At 35.0% G+C, this 12,196-nt stretch overlaps 1 protein-coding gene across 3 annotated transcripts in view; it reads left to right on the forward strand.

Annotated features, from left to right (window-relative positions):
- LOC120769706 (tyrosine-protein phosphatase Lar) overlaps positions 1 to 12,196 on the forward strand; it is a 940,463-nt gene that overhangs the window by 814,019 nt on the left and 114,248 nt on the right. For all 3 annotated transcript variants that reach the window (XM_040096840.1, XM_040096841.1, XM_040096842.1), the window contains one exon: positions 1,711 to 1,734. In XM_040096840.1, coding sequence (XP_039952774.1) covers positions 1,711 to 1,734 — 24 coding nt within the window. The remainder of the gene's footprint in view (positions 1 to 1,710; positions 1,735 to 12,196) is intronic.

Below are 12,196 nucleotides of genomic sequence, written 5' to 3' on the forward strand. Positions count from 1 at the left end.
TTATTTAAGATAACTATTTTATGAGACTAAAAATCATTTGAATAATGAAAGCTCGCAGGAAAGCTTAATTTAATAGAAAATTATTAATTACCATAATTTCACACTAGATTTGTAGATATATGCTTTATATGTATTAAGCAATTTAGAAAACGAAAACAAACTTTGGATCATGAAAGATCATTTAAAACTTTAAGCAACAGAACATTACATAGAATCTGGTTCACTCTTACAGTAGATTTGTACATTAAGGCTTTACATAAACTACGATACTAAAAAAAATGTATACATTTAAATAATGAAAGCTCATAGGAAAGCTTAAATCAATAGGAAATAATGAACTACCACAATTTCACAATAGATTTGAAGATTTATGCTTTATATATATTAAAAAATTAAGAAACTATAAAATTAAACTTTGGGTGATGAAAGCTCACATAAAAGCTTTAGGCAACCGAACGTGAGTAGCACAATCTCGTAGTAGTTTTTTGGATTTCGGTTTCAATATATAGAGGAATTATGGAAAGTTTGGATCATTTGAATTATAAAAGCTCACTTGAAAGCTTTAAGCAACAGAATTATAAACTAATTCACTCTTACAATAGATTTGTACATTTAGGCTTTAAATTAACAACAAGACTAAAAAGCTTATGAATCTTCGCAAAGTGAATGCTCACATTAAAGCTTAATTTTGTAGGACTTAATTAACTGCCATAATTTCACAGAAAATTTGCAGATTTGTGCTTTACGTATATTAAGGAATTAATAACTATGAATACAAAGTTTATATCAAAAAAGCTCACAAGAAGGCGTTAAGTAAGTATTTAGCACAGTTTCATAAAAGTTTTGAAGATTTAGATTTCATTATATTAAGAAGTTTAGTAAAGTTTGAATCCTTTGAATTGTGAAAGCTCACATGAAAGCTTAATTTAATCTTACATGATCAGCTAGCACAAATTCATAAAAGATCTGTAGATTTATGTTTTGAATATATTAACAAACTATGTACAAGACTTTGAATCATTTGAATTATGAAAGCTCACATGAAAGCTTATATTAGTAGTAAAACATTACAACAATCTCACAGTAGATTTAGGTTTTGATTATTTTAAGAAATAATGTCCAGAAAACTTTAAGAACTTTTTTAATAACTTAAAGCTTCGAAAGCTGCCGCTATAATTTAATTAATATAAAAGCTGTTTCAGCCACATATCAATGCTCATTTGTATAAACACATTTTATATGTCATAAGTATTGTATATAACATACATATTTGTATTTTTGAAAGAGCTTTTTTAAAGCTCTGCCATTTATTAAACCAATTCGCTTTGAAATGTCATTAATGAATGCATTTGTTTCTTCTTCTTCTTCTCTTTTCAACCCTCTAACTTATTAACATGCTGTCTTTTAAAGGATTTTTCTAATACATTTTTTTACTGTATTTAATATTAGTTTTTGTTGTTTGTTTGACAACCAGCGTTATGTGAACTTTTTTGTTACTTCGTTTTCTTGCAAAAAAAAGCTTTTGTGTTTGAAGTTTTGAAAGTTTTGCGATATTTTTGAACGTGTTCTAGCTACTCAAATCAATTTCTCTTTCTCTCTGTTCCCATTTTGTTTTTGTGTTCTTTCATTCATCGCTCGCTATCATGGACTAACAACAACAACAACTCAAAATAAATGATATCCCCAATAAACTAAAACGAAAACTCATAGGCGATTTCACATTCGGAGGTGCAAGTAAGTGTAATTTTCCATACTAACATAAAATTTTAAATACAAAAAACAAAAACATCAAAGACATTTTCATGCATTTAATTTAGTGGTTGAATTTTTTGCTTTAATTTTTACTTGCAATGCATAAAAGCTCGTTTAAGGCAATAGGTGCTTAAGTTCATCAAGAGTTAGTTTGATACGTGCAAAGCTCACGCAAATGATGTTGAAATTGAAATAAATTGAGAAAACATATCCGTTGCAATTTCCGGTGTTGCCGATGTGTATGTGTGTTTGTGATTATGCTTATACCCCGAACAGAGTATATTAAATTTGCCACGAAGTTTGTAACACTCAGAAGGAAACGTCGGAGACACTATAGAAATGATCAGAATGACGATCTGAAGCGGTTTAGCCAGGTTCGTCTGTTCCCCCGTCTATCTGTATATACCCGCACTTAGTTTTGAGATATCGCTCTAAAATATTTCACATATCTTTTCATCCTCAACAAGAGGCTGGCATTTTGGATCAGACCGCAACAATCCAATTCAAGTCTTCATATAAACGACTCTTATATCTTCAAGACATTGGGCATAGGATACGAGTATTATTCTAGAGAACGCTAAAATATGTGAACAAAATTTTCAAGATCGGACTACTATAGCATATAGCTGCCATACAAACGGAGCAATCCAAATGAAGTTCTTGTACAAAAAACTTCTTTATTTAACGAGATATCATCATGAAAATTGGTATAGGACATTTTTCTAGGCAACGCTAAAATATATAAAAAAATTGTCGTGATCGAACTACTATAGCATATAGCTGCCATACAAACAGACCAATCCAAATCAAGTGCTTGTATAAGAAACTTTTTTAGTTGACAAGATATCTTCACGAAATTTGGCATAGAATATTAATCTAGGCAACTCTAAAATATGTGAACAAATTTTCGAAATCGGACAACTATAGCATATAGCTACCATACAAACCGAACCAGCGGAATCAAGTGCTTATATAGAAAACTTTTTCATTTAACGAGTTATATTCACCAAATTGGGAATAAAATATTTTTCTAAGCAATGCTACAATCTCTGGAAAAAAAAATTTCAAATCGGTTTACTATATCATATAGCTGCGATATAAACTTAACGATCAAAATTAGGTGCTTGTATGGAGACTTCCTTCTTTTTGACGGGTATTCTAGCTACGGTGCAACCGCAGTTAACGTTTTCCTTGTTTTTAAGTATTCTTCAGTGTATGTGCGCTAGCAGACATTACTGCCCCTGAAAGCATGCTATAAAACGTTCAGCGATATCAATTGCGCCATTTAAGCTGTAATTTTCACGACGAGCAATCAGTTGGCGGAGTAACGATATGCCGGAAGTACACACACACATATGTACACATGTACGCAGTCAATGCATGTGCAAAGTGTGGTTATAAAGCGGTACGAATGCAACAAAGAAATGTAGATAAAAACATATAAACGTTAAACAATTTCAATAACAATCGAATTGCAGGCGTTACGATTGCGAAAACCAACACACAGACACTGCAGAAGAATCGAACATAGCATAGCATAAGTGAATTGCACTGCATTTTTATGCGCACTCACCTTATGCAGACATATTGCCACACACGTTGCCACGCATACATATGCATTTATGTCGAAAGTTTTCCGCACCTGCCAAGCAGAAAGGTAAACGAAAAGTTTAACAAGTGTTGTTTTTTTTTGTTGCACACAAATTTTAAATGCAAAAAATTTGTTCAAGAATTCTCTGCCGCCACGTTCCATTTATAAAGCACAGGCAGCTTTACATATTTTCCACATTTCATAGCATACTTTTCGGTGCTCTAGCACTTTCAGCCAGCGTAGCCAGCTGCTGCCGCTGCGTTTATTGACGCATATCACTGTGGAATTGTAAAAACGTAACAGCAGCAGCGCCAGCTAAATTTTCAGCGCGAAAAGGAGGCGGATATAAAGAGAAAATTTTTGAAAAATAACATTTTGTAAAATTTCAATACGCTCTCACTTATGGTATAAACTATTATGAAATATTGGCGCTATGTCGGCGTAAAACACATAAAGTGTCTTTGTAAACTTTTACACTTCAATAGTGTAGACGGCGCGCTACAAACCGGAAGTGCTATTGATGGCAGTGGCGAGCAAGCTGTTTTTCAACTGTGTGGCAAAGCAATAAACTGGCGGGTTGAACTAAACGGAAATTCGAGTTTTTATTCAAAACAAAAATTTTGTTTTAGTATATATAAGTAATGCAGAAAGAAAGCATGTGTTATATAAATGTGAAATTTTCCAAGGTATCCAAGTATTGTGGTACTCATGACTTGGCGCTTCCTACCCAAAAACAACTACAAAATTGTTTTGAATTGATCTATGAAGCTTAAGATCTTTTATAGAGCTAAACTGAAATTACCTCTCGAGTAATAGTAGATAGTTAAAACGTCTATTATCTCTTTACCAATATTACATATCATCATCGTCCGCAGAGGTAGATTTCGACTAAAAGAAGCCAGGCGTACTTCAATATCACGACTTTCATAGAAATATGTGTGAATTCTTTAAATTAAACTCTCCATGAAACCAAGCATTTCATTTTCCACACCAATTGGCAGTGTTGAATGGCCACACTAACCACCCTAGCAGGGTTCGAGGTCAATCTAAAGTGTCTGCCTTACGGTCCGGCACCCGGTTGCAATGCAACTTCACATTAAACTGACAAGTGTCAACCACGATACTTCCCGAGGTGCCAGTCCGCATGAGCAGGTTGGAGCGAGCTACAAGGGCTCCTGCTCCCCGTACCATTTCCAGTTGAGCTTCCGTACCGCGCTGGAGTGCTGACCAGGGTTTGGACCCCATACGCACATTACACGCGCACATCATTCACATGAGACGTTAATCTTAATTCCCAGTTAAACACCTTCGCCGCTTAAACAATTCACACGCAAACGAGCCTTACTGTTTGGCATTCCGATTAGTACACCACTAACATATAAACGCCCATCACTCCAGCTAATCCCCATACCACTCAGATCCCTCACGTTCGAGTACATCGGGCATTCTACAATTACATGCACCCAGTCTTCTACCCGTGCTTTACAAAAGCCCCCTGACCTATCAAATAGGTGCCTCTGATGCGCTAATGCATGCCCCGTAAGCAGAAAACCCAGTCTCAGACAAAATCTGAAGTCAGACAGAATTTTAAGTCTGGCTTACCCTCAACAAACCTAACGTCGCGTATATACTCGTAAGTCACTCGATCGTTACGACTATTTTCCCAACGGTCTTACCACCTACATCTGACCCCATCATCTAGAAGCCTCCTACTCCCTAGATATCCCTCCCTCTCCACATCATCATTCCACACCAATGACACACTCAAGTCCCTTCTTAACCTGAGTGCGGCCGCATACGGTTTGACAATCAGGTCAAGAGGGGGTGCACCTAAAAAACCTGCATAGCATCCGTTTAGACGGTGCGATGCATGCAGGCAAACCAGCAAACATCATACAACGCTGTGTTCCACCATACAGCGGCTCCATAAGTGCCACAGGCCACAAACAAGCAAGGATATATAGTTCTAACAGTACAAAATCCGAGACCCAATCCCTCCGCAAAGTGCGTCGTACTTTGCCTACGGTTTCCTGCTGTCGCTCCTTCACATTGGCCAAGTGTGGATTAAACACTAATGATAATTTTGATGTGATATTTGCTCCGTTTCCTAGTCATAAGGGACACAGTCTGAGCTATAAGCCGGATGAGGTAAAACCTCCCCGGCTGTTTTCCAAATAGCCGAGTCTAGCAATTGTTCGCTTTAACTTGATGAGTTGCTCTATGTAGCGTTTTTAATTAATGATTTTAACTGGTTTCAGAAGCACACCCTTCTGATCCCACCGAGTACTGTGCATTACCTTGGCATCATAGACTTCGGCTTTTCGGTTGTTTGGTCTGTTTGGCAAGGTTTTATATATGAGTTTTTGCGTGTAGGGTTGTCGTAAAATATCCTTTTTTCATCACCAGTCTCAAACCGGCACAAAAGCGACTTATTTTTGTAACATTTAAATAGCATTTTTATACCCTGAACAGGGTATATTAAGTTTGTCACGAAGTTTGTAACACCCAGAAGGAAGCGTCGGAGACCTTATAAAGTGTATATATAAATGATCAGTATGTTGAGCTGAGTCGATGTAGCCATGTCCGTTTATCTGTCTGTCCATCCATCCGTCCGTCCGTCTGTCTGTATATATACGAACTAGTCCTTCATTTTTTTAAGATATCGTTTTGCAATTTTGCAAACGTCATTTTCTATTGAAGAAGCTGCTCATTTGTCGGAACGGCCGATATCGGACCACTGTAGCATATAGTTGCCATACAAACTGAACGATCGGAATCAAGTTCTTGTATGGAAAATTTTCACATTTGACGTGGTATCTTCATGAAATTTGACATGGATTACTGCTTAAGGTAATAACATAATATCCGAAAAAATTGTTCAGATCGGATTACATAGTTACTAAAAGAAATACACCTGTGAAGGGTATATTAGCTTCGGTGCAGCCGAAGTTAACGTTTTTTCTTGTTAACATATAATATCGTTCTTCAACGTTTCTTGGCTTCAATTCCTATCACATCCAAGTCGCTTGATTTTGTATATATTCTGCTGTTTTGAAACGTGTTAAAAAGGCCGCTTCAGTAACCCCAAAGATTTTGTGAGTTTTTGCGTTTGGTCATCAAGTAGTGCATCCAGTTCCTCATCTTCAAACCTTTTGGTCGCCAAAAGCGTTATTCTTCTTCCAAACCCAAATCACCACTGTTAAAAAGTGCAAGTCACTATTGGCACACTGGCTTAGCTGGATCATGTTCGCCATAAACTTCTACTAAAAAAAAGAGGACTTTCGGCTAGAGTTTTCTTTATATTGATGCAATGAGGAAGAACTGCCTCCAATGCACTTTTTCATGCAAAAAGCTCGACACTTAAAAAGTGTTAAAAATCATTGTCGATCGCTGCAAAAAGATAGCATATATTGAAAAAGATTCTAAGGAAGTAGTTTTCCTACGAAAGTTCGGAATATTGCAACAACGAAATAATAATGAAGTGACGCAACCTCCTGGCAAACCGCCACAAACATAGTTGTAGACCCAATATAAAAGTAACTGCTCAGAAGTAAAAATAGTTTGGATATTTAGTTTTTAATTTTATATAAAACATATATCCAAATGATATTCAAATTTGCAGGGGTCGTCATGAAAAAGGGAGCCTCACTTCCGAGACTGTCCTTCTTCATTTCATTGAGGGTGTTGTTTATGTGGCTGGTTCCAAATCCAGCGCAGAACTCTGGGGAGAGATGTTTCACCTTCTCACTTTAGCTCGCCTTCAAGCGGATATTTTTGGGTACCCGGTGGATACTTGGTCTAAGACCGGAAGTCGTGAGCTGCTTGAACTACAAGTATAGTAGCTAGCTCAAGTATAATGGCAACTAAAATGCAGTAGCCTTCCGCAATAGGGGGGTTAAATTCAAATTACTGTTACTAATTGATGGATAGTGTGTTAGAGAACATTATGAAGAATCCCAATGTTATTAAACAGGCAAATATAATTATTTTCTTTAATAAAACTTCTGAGATACATCTTTAAAAAATCTACTCTCAGAATTGAACTGTCATATAATGATCTGTAACTAAAATGTACTAATTTCAATCCTAAAACAAAGTTACTTAATGAATAATAATTAGGCATGTTTAAAGCCTTTCTAGATTTCTGTGTCATACCTTTAAACAAATATCTATAAGTATGTACATATGTATATGTGCAGGCACGTATAGTTATAAGCCAAAGTACAAGCAGTGATTATCCAAAAATATCGAACGGCCGGCAAAGCTTATACTTTACATTGTTATACGTACTACAGGCATGAATGGGCACAGTTACATGTATGTATGTGTATACATATAAACTTGTATATTTTTGAGCATTTATGTGCGTAATTGCACAGCAAAGGCAGAACTTCAGCAACGGAAAAAAAGCCAAGCAAACAGCCAAAGTAAAGTAATCGAAGCAATTGTGAGAGTTGAGCAGCTGAAGCAACAGCATCCGGACAGCAATGCCCAAACCTACACAAACTGACACACATACCGGCTTATGGCAGACTGCAACTAATGTGCAGTAAGCAACATATGCACGAAGCGAAAGGCACGTACCGACGAGTATGACGGTCAAAGCAACGCCATATATGTAATACATACATATGTATATAAAAATGGTTATATGTGTATAATATATGCATATGTGTGTGTGCTATAGGCGTATGTGTGTATATTATATGCATATGTGTGTTGAATTGCACTATGATTTTATGAGGCAGCGTCCGTCGGCCGACATCAAGTGCGCAATTTTATTGGCACAATTATCCTTATCGCTCTGCGATGCTGTTGTAGCTGGGAGCAGCACGCATACATACATATGTACATATGCTATGTATAGATTATATGTGTATTTGTATGTTTGTAAATCTTTATGTTTTTGCATTTGCTGCTTCATTTAATTTTTTGCTATTATGAGCTTTAAGGTGGTCATAAAAAAATTAAAAACTAGAAAAACATTGAAAATTGAAATTAAAAAAAAATTCAAATCACTATTATTTACAGTAATATTTCTCGATTTTCACAAAATAGTTATAATTTTTTTTTTTTTAAATTTTATATTTCAAAATTGAAAATATAAAAAAATTGCAAAATTAAATAAAATACAAATAAGATTATTCCCAGTTTTTTTTTTTATTTTTAGCTTCCAATTCCAAGTTGGTTATCCTCGACCTCTATACCACTCTCCATTAACAGGTTTTGCTTCAAAAAAAGTTTTCGATAAAAAAAATTAAATTTTTTTAAACTAAAGAAAAGTTATAGTTTAGAATAAATCAATTGAAGATGTCTCCATTTCCATGACTTTTGCTTTACAAAAAAAATTATTTGTAAAAATATAAAAATTTCCGCTATACCGAACATAACCAAAAGCATCAACTCATATAAACAACTTTTAAGTTAAAGGAAAAAAGTTAGCAATAAAACAATTTCAAATATTTTTCATATTTCCTTCCATTGCGGTTATATAAAAAATTTAAAAAAATATAGATACCTATGTATATAATTTTTTTTTATAATTTCTGGCCACCCTAATGCACATTTCAAAAAGCACCAACACGCATCAGCAGCGCCTGCATTGATAGCATGCATTTCCATTTAGTCGTTAACTACATCCCTCACTCTCCCACACACACATAACACACTATTCAACAGCGCTCTCACTGTCATCCAAAGCTTAGGCCAAACGCTCTTCCTCCTACCCATCTTGTACTCAAATATACAAATTCGCTTTCTTTGACATGCACGCTACTTAGGCATATCGATTTCCTTCCTCTACTCCACCACTCATCCCTTCTACCCTTTTTTAGGCACATAAGCCGCTTTGCTGTATTAGTGTTTTGTGCTTAAAGTTTTCGTTCGATTTTATGCTCTGTTGTTTCGATGATTGCATTTTGATTTTTATTTCAACATTTTTGTTGTGGTTGTAATCTATAAATTTGCCTACAGTGGTGTTGTTGTTGTGGTGGATTTGTTCGTTTTTTTTGCTTCACTTTTCGCTCTTCTTCGGTTTTTTGTCTCTCACTACTTTGTGGTCTTGTATCATTGCTTATCTTTTTATAACTGTGCATACAACTCGATACTCAATACTAACCAATTTGAAACTTTCAGTTATATTCGTCCTATCTACTTTTTCTGTATGGTTCTATCACTTTTCGTTCAATATTGGTAACTTTTGTTCGCGCATATAAAAGCATCTCTCCCTTTCTCTCATCCACTGTTTCTGCTTTGGTTGGGAAACCGCCGACTTACTCTCTGTCTTTCTCTCCTCCTCTAGCTCTCCTTTCCTTCCGATCCGATACCTAACCCTTGCGTCACCCTAACCTCACCTGCTGTCGGCAACGCAAGGCTATAATAGCCATAAACAATTGTTGCCCAGCTTATTTGCTCCTTTTTGTCGACAGTTGGCAACGCTGACCCAGCTGCTCACGTACTCGCATTATTTCTGCCCGTACAACGCAGAATTTACGTTACCTTTAGTCGCTGCTACACCGCTGGGATTACCGTTGTTACATTTTATTGGCAGTGATACTGCAATTTTGGCCTCCACCGACTCAGCCCAACACTTTATTTTGTGTGTGTGTGTGTGTGGTTTTTTATCTCGTCATCTTTTGGCTCTTCCTGCCGCGGTTGATGTTCGCGCTTTTTGCTTTAATTTTTTCGGTATTTTTTCTAACCTTTTTACTTTGCCAAAAACTAATTTTTTCTGTGGCTTTTCATTGCAATGACACAGCGGTTTGGCGCAGTTAATTAAATTTTTTTCTGGTCACCTTCGCTGATGCGTCGTTTTATGCAATTTATGTAAAGCTTTTGATAATTAAAAAGTTAGTCATCGAAATTTTTTTGTTCGCGGTAATTTTTGGCCGCAAGAGAGAAGATGGCTAATTAAATCTTGGTTGCTATTAAAGTTTTTTCTTAATATTCTAACTTTATGGTAATTAAAGCAAAACACTTTGGCAAGGAAGTACTTGAAATATTTTCTTTTACTTTTGCACAATATTTTTTCCAACCCTTTAATAGAGTTGAGCAACACTTTTTCTTAGAAGTCAAGTTTTTTTAGAAATAAATTTTATTTTTAGGTTAGTCTTAAAGATTATAAAAACGATCGCCTAATTTGCATTGAAGTATTCGGATTAAAAGTAGTGTTGTAGATTAAACTGTGCATAAATAGAAAGTGTAATAGAAATGTGTTCCAAGCTCTATAAGTATCATTAATAATAAAATCTTCGGAATAAACTCGACTCAAACACGAAAAAACGTTAACTTCGGCTGCACCGAAGCTAATATACCTTTCACAGGTGCATTTCTTTTAGTAACTATGTGTTTACGTAAATCTATGGTAGCTATATGCTATAGTAATCCGATGTGAAAAATTTCTTCGGAGGTTACATTATTGCTATGAACAATAACTCATACCAAATTTCGTGAAGATACCACGTCAAATGCAAAAGTTTTCCATACCAGCACTAGATTCCGATCGTTCAGTTTGTATAGCAGCTATATGCTATAGTAAGCCGATCTGAACAATTTCTTCGTATATTACATTATTATCTTAGAAAATAATCTGTGCCAACTTCTGTGAAGATACATTGTCCATGTGAAAGTTTTCCATACAACAACTTGATTCCGATCGTTCAGTTTGCATGGCAGCTATATGTTATAGTGATCCGATGTCGGCAGTTGCAACAAATGAGCAGCTTTTTGAAGAGAAAATAACGTTTGCAAAATTTCAAAACGATATCTTAAAAACTGAGGGACTAGTTCGTATATATACAAACAGACGGACAGACAGACAGAAGGACTTGGCATACTGATCATTTAAATATATACTTTATAGGGTCTCCGACGCTTCCTTCTGGGTGTTACAAACTTCGTGGCAAACTTAATATATCCTGTTCAGAGTATAAAAAGCTTATTTAAAGCTCTAACTTAAAACTTTTACCACCTCGCTATCCTGAAAAATATTTTCAAACAACAAAATGAAGCTTCTCAAAATATCAAATATTTGATCCCGTCAAAAGTAATAACGAAATAAAAGCTTTTTATCTTTCAGCAATTCGAAAAGCTTTTGATAAAAACCAACCCTGAAAAGCTTTTTCAAAGTTCCAATTCAAATAACAAGTTTTTCATCCGTCAAAAATAATAACATAATAGTCAAAGCTCTTTTGGTTTCAGTAATACGAAAAGCTTTTGGAAAAATTCATCTCAGAAAAGCTTTCCCAAGGTTCCAATTCAAATAGACAGTTTTTGATCCCGTCAAAAATAATAACGAAACAGTCAAAACTCTTTGGTCATTAATACGAAAAGCTTTTTGAAAAATTCAAATCTGAAAGATTTTTCAAAATAACAAGGTCTTGACCCCGTGAAAAATAATTACAAAACAGTCAAATCTTCTTAAATTTCAGTAAGTAAATGTCATCAAAAAATCAACTCTTAAAAGCTTTGTCAAAATTCCAATTCAAATAAGTTTTTGATCCCGTTAAAAATATTAACAAAATAGTCAAAGCTCTTAATGTTTCAGTAGTACGAAAAGCTGTTGGAAAAAACCAATTCTGAAAAGCTTTATAAAAGATCCAATTCAAATCTTTTTTGTCACCATACAACACCTCAAAAACTTTTTTGTTAGAGAATACCTTATAAGAGTCAATTCTGGAAAAGTTTTGAAAACAACAAAATCTAGTCTTTTTAAAATAACAAGTTTTTGACCATGTAATAAATATTTATAAAAAGGTCAAAGCTCCTAGAGTTTCAGTGATAAGAGAAGCTTTTGAAAAAACTCTGAAAAGCTTTGTCAAAACTCCAATCTAAATCTAAATAACATCTCAATAA

Source organism: Bactrocera tryoni, chromosome 2 (assembly GCF_016617805.1).
Source record: "Bactrocera tryoni isolate S06 chromosome 2, CSIRO_BtryS06_freeze2, whole genome shotgun sequence".
Taxonomy (NCBI): Eukaryota; Metazoa; Arthropoda; class Insecta; order Diptera; family Tephritidae; genus Bactrocera; species Bactrocera tryoni.